Source organism: Vespa mandarinia, chromosome 2 (genome assembly GCF_050613455.1).
Source record: "Vespa mandarinia isolate Hongniang chromosome 2, ASM5061345v1, whole genome shotgun sequence".
Lineage (NCBI taxonomy): Eukaryota > Metazoa > Arthropoda > Insecta > Hymenoptera > Vespidae > Vespa > Vespa mandarinia.
This window is the reverse complement of record NC_140811.1, coordinates 8,632,282-8,647,741: the sequence shown is the minus strand read 5'-3', so window position 1 is coordinate 8,647,741 and position 15,460 is coordinate 8,632,282. Positions and strand designations below refer to the sequence as shown.

The 15,460-nt window shown below is 30.8% G+C and overlaps 1 protein-coding gene across 6 annotated transcripts in view; it reads right to left on the bottom strand.

Moving 5' to 3' along the window:
- Msp300 (Muscle-specific protein 300 kDa) overlaps positions 1 to 15,460 on the bottom strand; it is a 77,067-nt gene that overhangs the window by 21,683 nt on the left and 39,924 nt on the right. For 5 of the 6 annotated variants that reach the window (XM_085664892.1, XM_085664894.1, XM_085664896.1 and 2 more), the window contains 4 exons: positions 3,512 to 15,220; positions 2,109 to 2,213; positions 1,658 to 1,957; positions 1,433 to 1,567 (listed from right to left, as the gene is read on the bottom strand). In XM_085664892.1, coding sequence (XP_085521018.1) covers positions 1,433 to 1,567; positions 1,658 to 1,957; positions 2,109 to 2,213; positions 3,512 to 15,220 — 12,249 coding nt within the window. The remainder of the gene's footprint in view (positions 1 to 1,432; positions 1,568 to 1,657; positions 1,958 to 2,108; positions 2,214 to 3,511; positions 15,221 to 15,460) is intronic. The other variant, XM_035861770.2, reaches the window with a different exon arrangement.

Sequence of the window (15,460 nt, the reverse complement as noted above, 5' to 3'; positions counted from 1 at the left end):
TATTTGCGAGATTTATAAATAGTTTAGAGACAATTTGACAGATAATTTTAATTTTTAAAACAACGAAAAATATACGAATTTTGTACAGATATAGAAAGTTAATCGTAATATTATTTTTAATTAGATTTAACATGAAACATTATTTTTTGAAATAGGAAACATTAATACTATCTTAGTTATAATAAATATTCTATGTTCCTAAAGTTATTTACTTAAGTCGTTTTATCTTAAATGTATGGTGTTTTAAACATGTAATGGAATAAATATTGGCCATTGCTGTAACACATAGAAATATAATTGACAAAATAAATGAATGTAGAAATAATGAATAAACAAAGGGAAGACAATTTGATGAAAATACTTTAATTGTATGAATAATTACAATAATGCATTAACATTCCTTAAATACATGCAGTGATTATGTTACATCCCATCACCTTAAGCTAAACGAATGTACATAACAAATGTAACATCAAGTGATATCAAAAGGTACGGTGCGTGAAAATGATAAATTGATAATGTGCTCGAAGAAAAGCGCACATGCATTTGTAATGATGATAATATACATATGAAGTAAATTGTGTCTACCCATTTATTTTTATAGCCAATCATTCATGTGCATATGTAAAAATAATGAATGAGATGATGTCCCACTTTCATTAAAAACTATAGATGTATATATGTTTTTTGTTATTATTTTTTATACATTTATATATAATATTCTAGCTTCTGAGATAATATATCACACAACTTTTCATAATATTACAATTTTATGCATTTCATAAAATATATTTCTTTTTTATATATTAATAAAATTTATTTCACATATATTTATTTATTCATCTATAGTTTTTAATAAGAAATGAATATAATTAGAGAAAAGCTGTGTTATAAGTGCACTGACGAGTTTGATTGTTGTAACAATTGTACTAGCTATATGAGATATTTCCTTTTTAACACTACGAAGCATATATTATAACTGATTTATAGATGATGACTCTTCAATATGTTTATAGTATAAAAAAGTGCGCTATTATGCAATTATAAATATATCCATATAAATATTCTTCCAAATTCTTCTTATTTTAATGTATATTACAAATTTCCATCTAAATGAAAGTGTTAGATTTGAATATTAAATATTGAATGAATATTTATATAATATATTTTATATTAGCATTTACCAACAATTTTGTATGATTGAATGTATCGTGGTATTTTTTGATAGAAAGACATAAGATTATCTTCGTAATTGACAGTTTTAGATTCATATGCAGTGATTTTTTTACACTACAACCATAGCGAAATGATAGAACGTTCGAAATACCCAAAGCAAATGTTTTATTTGTATTTTTTATTGAATTTAAGCAACCATAATAGAAGAAGCAGCATATTGTGCGATAACGCACGAATTCTGAACGATGTCTGATACCTGCTGCTTTTGCTGAAGACGGTTAATCAAGTCCATCAGTTCATTTTTTAATACTTTTGCCAACTCTTTAATTTCTGGTAGTGATTCCAATTTGGATACTCGTTGAGTACGATCTAACAACTGCACTTGCAAATTCTGTTAAAGTATATGTATAAAAAAATGTATTGTTAACATTCAATACCTTGTATAGCTTTAATATCAATAGGGATTATTTAATTAACGAACCTGGTCTATAGTTATTGATTCATTTATTCCGACTACGATATCCTTTAGCCAAACATCCGTTTCTTCAAGAAAATTTTGATAGTCCTTTATTTCTTTAGTTCGTTGACGTTGAATCTCTAAAGCTTGCTTTAAAAGCTCATAACTTTGCTTTGTTTCAGTCAACAACGTATTAATGTGCGATTGAATACTTTCCAAAGTATTCGTAAATATTTGACAAGTAGTATTGATTGGAATTTCACACAATTGTTGTTGCAATTGTAGAATTTCTTCATCATAACCTTGAAGTTTTGTTATCATCGCCTAATAAAAATAATATAATCAAAGCATGATATTTTATGCATCTCTATTGTTTAGTTATAATATTATTTAGTTATAATATTATTTTATTATAATATTATTTAACACTAAATTAATTTTTTTGAATTAATTCATCTAATTAATACCATCTTACCCCAGTGGCAGATAACATTGATTCAATAGAATCACGAGACAAATTCGTAGCTTCTATATCCAAAAGGGCAGTTTTTAATGCTGTGAGACGTGCTTCTATGGTTTCCTGTAAAGTATATGCATATTAGTTATTCCATCATTGATTGTTTTGATTAATTTATTCCATGCCGTGCACACGACAGTTTTTCAAATCAACTCTTGGCATATATTAATTGATTAGCTCGAGCAAATTCCTATGAAAAATCTGTAGAAAATATCAAACTGTAATGATGAAACTGCTAGGATTATTGACATAAAATATATATTAAAGTAATGTAATGGTATGGAAGATACATATTTACTGAAGGGGAGAAATAGACGTAATTATATCACAAAATTATTAATAAAATACATGAATTATAAATATAATGAATGTGTGAACAAGCAGAAAGAAGAAGTAAGCAAAGAGGAAGAAATATGCTAAAAATATAAATATATAAGGATTGAAGTCAATTTTACTTGTTAAGTTTGGTTAATGATTTAGAGTTCAAATTACATTTTTAAATAAATAACTATAAATAATAATGGTTATTGTAGGAATTAGTTAATTTTAAAAAAGAAATGTTTCCGATCTATATATGATATATTATACAATAGTTAATAGGAATCTATAAATGGCAAATTTCAAGCACTTCGGTAGAAATTATGATTCGATCGAATGAAGATATTTAAAATGATCAAATGCAAATGAAAATTCAAGTTTATAACGTAATAAAAAATGTTATGTATGATATACAAGATTTGTAATTATTATTATATATTTTCTACTGTCGAAATATATTTCCATTACAACTTATATTTTTTTTGTTATCTAATTATCTTTCGATAATTTAAATGTTTAAATGCAAAACTTTAGTGGGTCGTGTACTACTACATGCGTTGTAAGCAAAATATTAGCAGATTTAATTACAACAAAAGGAATATATACGACGATAAACTCATTAGAATATTGTATAAGAAGTAGCACGCATATAGTACATACAGAATTTAGTACAGAAGGAAAGTCGAATCACATAAGCTTTTTTGGAAAAATGTTTTTTAATTTTTCTGAAATGTTTTAATAATAATAACGTAAATAATAATAACTATCTTTATAAATAGTATAGATGCATCGATTTCAAATAGATAAAAAAATTTCAGTAAAATGATGTGTTACTCAGATAAGTAAATCGCTCTGATTTGGAATCATTTAATGAAAATGAGGAATAGAGAAGAAAAGAGAAAAAAAAAAAACAAGGGCAACAACAAAAGATTAAATAAAACAAAACATGTATACGCTATATGTACGTATATAAAGATGTGCCAGTAACGTTGACCATTTATGGTACAACAAGAGCGATTACTGACTGTGATGTCACATCGCACCTTGATCCCTCGTATCTTCATAGTCTTGTCTTCGATTGCCTTCGTCTCTCTCTCCACCTGTTCATTCGGAGGCCATTGCTGCAGAGATTCCAGTGTTGCTCTACCTATATCTTGTGATGGTTCTGGATGATTTGGGATGGAGGTTGATATCGAGGAAGATTCAAAATTAAATTGAACGAATTGTTCTTCGTTCAAAGGAATGGACATGGTTTCTTCGTTTTCTATAAGAATATTAGTTGATACAGTGGAATGGTTAGAAGGAAGTGGATTGTTATTATTTGAAACATCGATCCAGGTAGGATAGTTAGAATTCATTTGGATTTTCGAAGTTAATTGAAGATTAGTCGAAGAGGATGATGACTTCGAAGGCAAGCTTGGCTCGGTTATCAAGTTCTCAGTTATTTTATGTGTAAGCTGCAACGTGTTATCCGGTTTCTCCTCGTTCTCGCTCGATAAGTAAGTACTATAATCGCGCCAACTACAAATGCCACCAGGCAGGTCGGTCACGAGGCATTCCGTACGAGGTGAACCCAGTAAAGTTCGCGAATTATCGAAACAGTGCCCTGAACCACCTTTAGATCCACCCCCATTATTATCGTCGTCATAACTGTGATCCGGTGGATCACGATCACTGGAATCCTTTTTATTGTTCTCAATCGAATCGTTCTGAATATGATGAGCTAAACTCTCAAACAGATCTTTTTCGGCTTCATGATAAGGATGTTTTGTCGGCCAAAAACCACTGTCAAGAGAAAGGAATTTCGATCGTACCGTATTCAATGTTCTCTCCTGAATCATTGCTGATTTCAGTTCCTTTTCTTTATCATGGGTAAGAATAAGGACGTCGTCAGCAATATAGAATCGTACCTTTGGACGATTCTCTGTAGCTACAAAGGACGGATTAGATTCAATACTTTCTTCATTTTCATGTAAGTGCTCGAGATTCTCGATTATCGTAGGACATGATTTTATTTCCGAAGAAAGATGTTCCTCGATTTCTTGTAATGTATTTTTATCTTTATTCTCAATTTGCTCAATGAATTCTTTTGAATCGATTGTATTCTCATTAGTATTCTCACTTGATTTTGAAATTATATTATCTTGTGAAGAGACGATATCTGTAAAAGCTTTTTCATGATCCGATATGTTTAATTTATCTGCACTAATTTCTACTACATTAGAAGAAAGTGCAGAATCTAATGCTATCGTTTCAGGAGTTAAGCTAATTTCTTCCTGTTCAGTTTTGTTCTCAACACTTTTTTCACATGTGTTTTCATGAACGTTGCCTGAAAGGATTTCCTGTGGTTCAAGTTTAATGTCCGCAACCGACGTTTTTATTTCATGTACAATAAGTTCTAATGTTGCCGATTTAATTTCCTTTTCTTCAGTAATTTCATTTTGTTTTTTAATCTCTTTTTCCTTTGTTTCTTTATTACTCAAATTATCTTGTGGTAAATGTTTAGCATTTTGCTTTTTGTTTTTCTTATCTTCCTTTTTCGATTTTTGTTGGATCTTTTGATCTATTATTGATTCTTTTATTTCTGGATTTATAGCAGACTGTATAAATTCTTTATTTTCTTGTAACAGTTGCAAATCTTCATCATTTTTATCAACACGTACTTTTAATTTTTCTTCTAAAATAAATTTCTCATTTATTTTTGACTCAATAGTTGATTCAGTTTGACTATGTTCAGGTATTTCCTTCATTTGTTTTTTATCACAAGATATTTCTATTTGATTAACTTCTATAAGTGTCAATTTTGAATCAGCCTGATAATTTTCATTTTCTTTGTGCAATTCTTCTCCATTTGTATCAGTACGTATTTCTAATTTTTCTTCCTCGATAAATTTCGTATTTATATCTGCTGTCTCAGTTCCTATCAATACAGTTTTAGAATCTATCTGATTAGTTACTCCATTTTCTTTACATGACTTTTCGATATCTTTATTAACATTCACTTTTGATTTATCCTGGATCGCTTTTTTATTTTTCGACCTATTTTTCAATTTACCAATAGGTTCATCTCTTTCTTTCTTCGGTGTCCTTGAATCTTGAGAATCTTTTATCTTTTCACTACTCTGATTCTTGATTGTATCTATTTTCTCTGTTATTTGATTGTTTTCGTTTGTGGTTGTCTTTTCTTTTTCAGTAATTTGAATATTTGGTATCAATTCTTTATCTACTTTTAATTTCTTACTTTCATTTCGTTCTACTGATTCTTTCCACTCGTTCTTTCCTGATTTATTCTTCTTAGATTTTTGTTTTTTGCTTTTACATTTTTCTTTCTCCACCGGCTCTTTGTTTTCTTGATCTAAAATTATGGTCTTCTCTGAATTAATTTCCTTATTTGTTTCGGAGGTACCAATTTCCATAGAATTATTACTTTGCTCGTCAGCTGTTTTTTGCTTTCTGCTTTTATCTATCGGCTCTATACTTTCTTGATCTGAAATTATGGTCTTTTCTAAATTAATTTCATGTTCCTTAATTGTTTTGGAGATACAATTTTCTATGGAATTATTATTATAATTTTCAGTTGTTATTTCTTCTTTATTTGTTTCTTTCAATTCTGTTTGAGTATCTAATACTGGCTCATTATTTGTCTCTTTTATTTTTGCAGTACTAATTTCTTTAGAAATCTCTTCTTTTTTAGAAGAGATTTCTAATTTTTTGTTACTTTCTTTAGTTTCTACATCGTGATTTTTCGATTTAGCATTGCCTTTTACCTTTTGATTTCGAAATTCAAATTTATTGTCCTTTTCATGTTCTTGTTTCTTTCTATCAACAACTATTTCTGAAGTTTTATCTTTAGTTATTGTTCCCTTAGATTTTTCTTTCACAACAACCGTTTCATCTTTTTCTTGTACTTCTTTTTCAATAGTTTCCTTATCATTACCTTTCAACTTCGATTTACTCTTTCCTTTCTGTTTCTGAACTTCATTTTTTGTTTCTTTGTCCTGACTAGTTTCCGTCTTAGATTTCACATCTGTCGATATTTTTTGTTCAATAGAATCCAAAATAGCATCAGTTTTATTTTGGCTCGTGTTTACCGTTACTGCAACGAAATCATCCGATTTATTGGTTCTCGATCGCGATCTAGATCTTCTGGTTCGTAACTCTTTTCGATTTATAAATTCGACGAAACCTTGATCATCGACATGAACAAGATTTTCTATAGGTGCTGATTGAGGACTCTCATCTACGAAAATCTGTACTTGAGGGAGATATTCTTCCTTTGTAAGATGTTTTTCATTTTTAATTGTATCCTGTTCAACGAATGGAGGTAAATCTACTGTGTCATTTGTTTTTCGAGCCACAATAGCAGCCCACGAGTCTGCTTTCGTTGTTGAAATAGTTTCGGTGTCTAATAGATCAGTTGTGAAAACTTCTATATCTTCTAGAGTAGAAGAAAGTATTGATGATTCTACATTCTCTAAAGATTGCAAAACAGTCGGTGCAAATATTTCTTTTTCTATTTCTTCTGCCCATGAAGTTACTTCACCTTTAGAATTATTACTCGTAACTTGGACATCAGAATAATCTGTTTCATTAAATGGTATACTTTCTCCGATTTTAACATTATTATTCTCAATCCCTTTTTCTGATATTATATCGACGTTTATATTTATAATATCATCAGCAGGTGATTCGTCGGAGTGAACTTCTGTTTTAAGTGGTAATGATTTTTCATGAATTATTTGTTTTTGGCTTAATTGTGGCAAAGATCCATGAGAGAATGTCGCTAAATAGGACTTACTGTTGTCTTCGTTAACAATTTTTTGCAGAACTTGTGAAGGTGATTCTGAAGAAGTTTGTTTATCTTTAGTTACAGATACTGCTTTCTTTTCTTCAATCGTTTTCTTTTGTTTTTTTGATACTTCTTCAGTCGATTGTTCCAACTCTTGTTGTATTAAAATGTGTGAGGGCGATTGTGTAAAAGTTTGTACATTTTCAGTCACACTTGTAGACATTGCTTCTTTTTCTTCAATCTTTTTCTTCTGTTTCTTTGCTGTCATTTCTTTAATCGATTGTTCTAACTCCTGTTTTTGAGAAATCTTTGAAGATGTTCCTTTTGTGATTACTGGAATTGCTTTAATGAGTTTTACATCAGAAATTGCATTTTGTGGTGCAGTATCGACAATTGTAATCGTTTTTATTTGCTCGACTGGTTTATTTGAGTCTACAGTATCTTTCGTGCTAATTATAGAAGTCCATGATTTTTCACTTAATTGTAATTGATTATCCTGTTTTAGAACTTCTTTTTTTGAATCATCTGATTTATTTGTTTCTGTTAAAATCTCGGATGACACAATATTCTCAAGTTTAAGGTCATTTAATGAAAAATTTACTTCATTTGCTATTTCTTCATGTATCTGTTCTTTTTGATTTTTTACTTCATCTTTCATTTGTTTTTTATCTTCTTCTTTTTGGCTTCGAGTTTCAGATTTGTTCTGCTTTTTGTTCTTTGACTTTGATTTAGTTTGTTCCTTTGTCTTCCCACTCTTAGCAGATTTTGTTTCTTTTTTTGGATCTCCAGATTCTATCTTATCGTCATTTTGCATTACATTCTGATTCATACCATCAATAATAATTTTGTTTTCAGATTGTTTCTGTTCTTCAGATAATTTTTTTCTTCCCAATATATCTTCATTTTTGTATTTTATCTTATCTTCCAATTTATCTTCGATTTCTAGTTTAACTGCCCCTTCCAGTTTTTCTTTCTCTTTTGATTTCTTTTTATCTATCAATTGGTTATCTATTTTTATTTTTTCTTGATTCTGTAATTCTTCTTTTTCTAATTCTAATTTATCTTGCAGTAATTTATTCTTTTGTATTTTCACAGTATCCTTTAAGTTTTCCATGATTTCCAATTTTTCTGTTTCCTTTAATTTTTCCTTCTTTTCTAATTTTTCTTCTACTTTCAATTTTTCCTCTCCTTCTAATTTTTCTCCTTGTTTTTCTAATTTCTTATGTTCTTTCTGTAATTCCTCTAGTTTGTCTTTTACTTTCTCTAATTCTTCCAGTTTGTCGTTTACTTTCACTATGTTTTCTAAATTTTCTTCGATTTCTAATTTCTCTGATTCCTCTAATTTTTCTATCTTCTCTAATTTTTCATCATTTGCCAATTTATCCTTTTTTTTTATTCTCACTTGTTTCTGTAAGTCTTCTTTGTCTTTTAATATTTTACTTTCTTCCTGTACTTTTTCTTCTTTTTCTTCTTTCTCTTCTATTTTCATTGTATCTTCTAACTTTTCTTTGGTTTTCAATATTTCTGATCCTTTCGGTTTTTCCTTTTTTCCTGATTTTTCTCTATCTGCCAACTTCTCTTTTCTTTTTTTTCTCTCTTGTTTCTGCAATTCTTTCTTCCCTTTTAATGTCTCATTTTCTTTCGGTACTTTATCCCCTTCCATATTTAGTATCTCTTCTAATGTTTCTTTGATTTCTAATTTTTCGGGTTTATCCAGTTTGACTTCTTTTTCTAATTTGATTTCAATTTCCAAATTTTCTTTTTCTTCTATTTTCTCTTGTTTCTGTAAGTTTTCCTTCACTTCTGTTATTACATTTGCTTTTATAATTTTATTGTTTTCTACCTTTACTGTATTTTCTAACTGTTCTTTCATTTCTAATTTTTCTGGTTCCACCAGTTCATCTTTCTTTTCTAACTTTTCTTCATCTGCTAACTTCTCATTTTCTTTTATTATTTTTTGTTTCTGTAACCCTTCCTTTATTTCTGTTATCACATTTTCTTTCTCTACTTTCTTATTTTCTATTTTCTTTATGTCTTCTGATTTTTCTTTAATTTTTAATTTTTCAGTTTCCATTAGTTCATCTTTCTCTTTTAATGTTTCTTTATCTGCTAACTTTTCTTTTTCTTCTATTCTTTCTCGTTTCTTTAACTCCTCCTTTACTTCTATTATTACGTTATTTTTCTGTAATTTCATGTCTTCTATTTTCACTATGTCTTTTAACTTATTTTTGATTTCTAATTTCTCTGATTCCTTCAATTTTTTTTTCTTTTCTAATTTTTCTTCATCTGTCAACTTCTCCATTTCTTCTATTTTCTTTTCTTTTTCTTCTAATTTTTTTTTCAATTCTCTATCCTGTTCTATTTCTATAGTATCTTTTAATATTTCTATGACTTCTAATTTATCTTTTTCTACAGGTTTATCGATTCTTTCTTTATTTACAACTACATTAGATTTAACTTCCAGATCTTCAAAACCATCACTATTAATAGGTATTTCTTCATCTAAAAAGTTCAACCAATCTTCAGAAGATTTTAAATGTACAGATTTCTGTTCTATCACATTTTGCGTTTCTCTCTGAGATACATGTATTTTATGCTTATTAGGTTGAGTCTTCTCTTCGTATTTAATAAAAATATCTTTGTCTTTAGGTTCACTTGAGATGGATATCTGTGTTTTAATAGGTGACACCTTACCTTCTTCTTCTTCTTTTATAAACGGTTCTTTATTGAAAGACTTTTCTTCATCCAACATGCTATTAGTAGTTGAAATAATAAGATCTAATTCAGACTGAACTATTGTTGATGGATTCTGCTTCATTTCATTCGTATTTTCTTCCCAATCATCATCATTTATCACCATCGTTTCATCCAAAGAACTCATCCACGAATCATCAGTTTTCAAATGTATAGCTTGAGTTGAGTTGAGTTGAGTTAAGTTACAGTCGAGTTTTGATTGATTTTTATTAGTATTAGCATCATTGACATCGTCTTTTGTTTTAACAGGACTTTCATGCATATCGATTATCTCGTTTATTTTTGTCAAGGTCGCATTAACATCTTTTTCAATTATTTCTGTCTTACTTGAAATAGTATTTACTGGAATTATTATATCTGCAGAATCAGTGGAAGATGAAGAAATAGATTTTTTTGTGACTGTTTGTTGAAATTGTATCCACTGCGATTCGAACTCATAGAAGCTAATAATTGGATATTTAGGAACATCTGCAAGCAAAGATATTATCTTAGATTTTTCGTTGGCTGCTTTCTCGTCGTTGCTTATCTTTTGAACTTGAGACTTTTTCATAACAGACTCTTGAACAATTTTCACAATATTATCTTCACTACAAACAGAAGGGATATCAGCTATACGTGGTTCTTGTGATAGCTGCACAATTTTATAATGTCTGCAAAGTTCATTCTCCGCATTAGTATAATTATGATAATTTAACCAATAAGGCTTAATTAGTTCTAATAAATATTCGTTGCTTTCTCGTTGGTCTAAATTGGGATGTGTATCAAATATGTGTTTAGTTTTATTATCATCACCCCTTTCTTTTACTACCTTCTCCTTAGCTTTCTCTTTTTTTACAGACTGACTTTCATCAATAACTGTTTGTTTTCTCCTTTGATGTAAACTTACTAGCTCATTTTTCTCTTCAATTTTCGAATGTTCTTCGGATATTTCTCTTTCGTTTTCGAATTCAATTGAGTTATATACATCATCGATGATAGTACTGTTCAAAGATTCAGAATTCTTTTTTTTCAAATCCTTATCAATGACTGTCTGTATAGAAGTACTTTCATCGTCACCGAACGATATCATTTGGCTTTCATGAAGTGTTTCCTTCATAGAGTCGTTAAACACGCATATTTCTTCACGATATTTTCTCCTATCTTTAATACTCCCGAATAACGGTGGTTCATCGGATTCAATAATTTCTGAAGAAATGGGAACAATGGGAGATTGATTGACAGTGTGAGAAATTTGATAGGACGAATCTTGTTCAGCAACGCTAATGTAAGAATTACCAGGAACCCTAGCATATGTTGTGATTAGGCTAGCTTCTACGGTCTCAGGTCGTAAAGATATCACGTCGGAAGATTTCGAGCCTACAGTTTTGACTAAGGGAACGTTTTCTAAAATTTCAATCTTTTTAAAGGGTTTCACATCAAGTGGTTTTATCTGCATTGTTCCTGTACCAACGGTGGTATTTACAGTAGTTACTGTTTCTTCGATAATGAGAGCTTTCCCTACTTGCAATGGCGATGGACTGCGTGGAACACTTGATTTCAAGCCATTGTCAATGCTTTCGACATTATTTTCTTTCAATTTAGCTTCTATGTTTTCACTAATGTCGCTATTAACACTTAACAACTCTAAATCATTGCTATGATTAACATGTTCGACCTCCTCCTTTCTTTGATCCCCTTTTTCTTCTACAAATTCTTCAGTTTCTTCTATTTTAGGACATTCAACGTCAGCTTGAATTAATTTGGAATTAATATTATCCTCTTTTATTGTGGGTACTTGTATTATTTCTTCGATAGTTAGATTCGGTCTTGTTTCATCTTTACAAAGTGGCTCCATATTGAATTTATTTTGATCTTTAGGACTAGCAGGTGCCTCAGATAAAATCTTTTCTTCCGTTTGCTTTTTATCTTTAGAGATTATCTCCTTTTCGAAAGAAGGTGGAGGTTTTTTTTGTTCAACAATTTTTTTTGGCGAAGGCATGTCTTCGATTTTAGATGTCTTTGACATTTTTTTCGTAGATTTCACTTTTGCATCTTGAATAATAGTTATTTCCTTAGAATTAACTTCTGTTCTGTCTTGTTCCGTTTCTTCAACAATTTCAAGAGAAGAAGCAGTATTGGTTTCATCTAATGAAATAATGGATTGTGTTATGGATTTTTCTATAGGTTGCTCTTTTGATTCCACCACGTAGGTTGAAACTAATTTTTCTGTTACGGTTTTATCCTTTAATTTTTCTTTTTGTTTCACCTTTGAAGGAATTGGCACAGTTTCTTTCTTTCTTTCAATATTGCTGTCATCGCTACATTTTGACTTATTTTCTGGTTTTGCTTCTTCTATCTTATCGTCATTTTTAGATGTAATATTTTCCAAAACTTCCTCAATATTCTGAACATTAACTTTGTGATTTTTCTTGATCGCTTTCAATTTTTCTGTATAAGCTTCAATAGTACTACTGATACTTTTATTCATTTTCCAAGATTCCTCAACGAGTTTGATTATTTTTTTAACATCCTTTTCTACAAAATTATTAACATTGTGGTATTGAGATAGTTGTTCAGATTTCTTATCAATTGGTTTGATATCGGTCGTTTTGAAATCGTGTATATTTTCTTTAGTTTGTTTAGGACTATCGACTTTGTTCTTTTTCTTCGATTTTACGTCTCCTTTGGATTTATTTGACTCTATTAATTCAGATTCGGATTTCAAATTTATTTCCTCACTTGGAAGCTCGACTTTCTTCGAATTTCCTTGAATATCTTTTTTATTCTTGATATGTTCTTTATATTTTTCTTTTTGGACCTTAGCTTTCTGTTTATCCATATCTTCTATTTCTTTCAGAGCCTTGTCAATTTCATCATCAATTGTTTTATCTGATTTTTTTTTCTTTTGCTTACGTTTCTTTTCTAATGGTCCTTTCGTTGCTCCAGTAGTTTCAGGTGTTCGTACTTTAGGTTGATCTTGGTTTTCCTTTTGCTGTTCTTCCTTGTTTTTACGCTGTTCTTGCTTTTCCTTTTGCTGTTCTTGTTTTTCTTTTAAATGTTTTTGCTTTTCCTTCGGTTGATATTGCTTTTCCATTGGTAGATCGTGTTTTTCTTTCTGTTGGTCTAACTTTTCCTTCTGGTGATCTTGCTTTTCCTTTTGCTGTTGGTTTACTTTCTCCTTTTGTTGATCTTGTTTTTGCTTTGCACGCTCTGCTTTTTTCTTTTGCTGCTTATTTTCTACTTTGTCCTCTTTCCTAGCAGCATTTGTTTTTTGAGCTGCAATTGTTGGTAAATTTTGTGATCGGATAATTTCTTTCGAAGGAGTAATTTCTTTCTCAAAAACTTCTTTCGCTTTTTCCGTGGAAATCGAAGTCCTTTTATCTTGCGTATATTTTGATTTCTCCATAGATCGAGATTGGGGTTTCTTCTTTGTATCTTTTTTCTTCATAGTATCCCAATCATTTCCTCTAGATTGTTTTGATTGAATCCTTTCTACATTTTCTTCTTCTTGAGGATTTATCGTTGGCTGAGTCATTGGAAGATCATATTGAAGCGAAGCAATTTTTGGTGACCCTGAGCGTCCTCTGATTTGCTCTGTCGTTGATCTATCTATACTTGCTGATTCAGTCCGAGAATTAAGACCTTGAGAAAGAATTTGAGCATATGAGAATATTTGACTTTTGTTTTCTGTGTTATTTGATACACTTGTATTCTTCTTTTCAATATTATCTGAATTTGTACTATTATCCATATTTATAGTACTTAAGGAAACATTTTGTTCGTTGTTAGATTCACTCTGCTCAGTGATATTAGATATCGGGAATGACGATATTTCCAAATTAGAAACTTCAAGAACTGAAGGAGATTGAGAATCAATAATTTTTTCATTTTTACTATTTTCCGGTTCATTCGCAGGACACTCACGTTGTTGTTGTATATGAGACTCATGACATATGCTAGTTGTCGGTAGAAAATTATTTTGACCAACATAATGATTCGTCGTGTAACCACCCATTTGACTATAATGTTGCGGAGTGATTGTATCGAGGTGTATTTGCTGATGAAGTTCAACTGGTGCGTAAACATACGAACCTACAGGATAAGCACCAAGTTGGGAACCTATGAATCCTACTAGTTCGGTCATAGGTTGGTGTATGTACTCGTAAGTCTCAGTCGTTGGTACTTGACTTTCTATGTTGTCATAATGCTTCTCTTCCAGTACGTCACAGTGTTCTAATGATTCACTAGACCAAGTATTACTAGTCTCCTGTGAGAAATTTTTAGTGTCATCCTTTTCAATAACTGTTTCCTGATTTTGTTCATATAATTGTTTGTCATCAATTGACATCGAACTTTCCGCTGGTTTAATAGATTCTGATTCGATTGTATGAGTTTCATTTATATGTGTTTCCGATAACGTGAGATTAATCGGATTACTTTCAGTTGCATTTGAATGCGTGCTATGAGTTTCCTTCGTCAATGAATTTATATCGTTATCCATCGAATCAGATGGGTTAAATGTTGCGTGAGTACCTCCTCGAAGTATATCGGCATAGGAAGTCGAACCAGGAACCCAAATAGGGCTAGCAGATCGACCTCTATTATCATCGCATGGAGTCAACGTATTCTTCACATTTTTAGATCTTACTATTTGCTTCTCAGTTGCACATGATACAGGCGAACGTGGATTTTCATATTTCTTGTTAGTTTGCATGTTAGGTCGAGCAGAAGTTGATTTTCTTATTGGTGAACGTCCTCGACGAGGAATTGATTCGATTACCGTGATTACAGGAAGACTGTTTAATGTATTATCGGTTACAGTTCCTTCTTCTTTCATTTTTGGTGTTTGTTCTTCTTGCTGAACTGAACGAATTGAATTTTCATTATCGCTGTTACTCTCGTCCTTTTGCATTTGAATCTGTGCGAGTTTCGGCTGAATATCTTCGACATGTTTTACTTCGATTGCTTTCTGTTCAGAAAGTTGCGTTACGTTGTACGGCAATATCTGAATTGGTAGGGGACAGGAAGGAGGAGGTTCATCTCGTTGATTTCTGTACGGACTACAGCCTCTTGAACTTGGACTGGTACGACCAGCGGCTATATCGGCATAGGACGCCTGTCCGGTGAATTTATACTCGTCGCTGGTTACATAGTATTGATCCACGGTAAGTATCTGATTCATCAGGATCCTGACTCGTTGCTTCCAATCGTCCATCCTTTGTTGTAGGCTCTGCATTATCCACCGCAGGGTAACAACCAAAGAACAACAATGGAATAATTTATGTCAATTTCTAGATATTTTTTATTACTTAATATTTTTGGGCTGGGGGCCTAACGGGGTAAGGGAGAGGAGGCAATTACTTTCGTCGCTATGCTAAACTTGGTTGATATATGGTTTGTTTAAGTATATATATAAAGAAAAAAAAGAAAAAAAAGAAAATAAGGGTAGATATCGTATGGACTTTCCGAA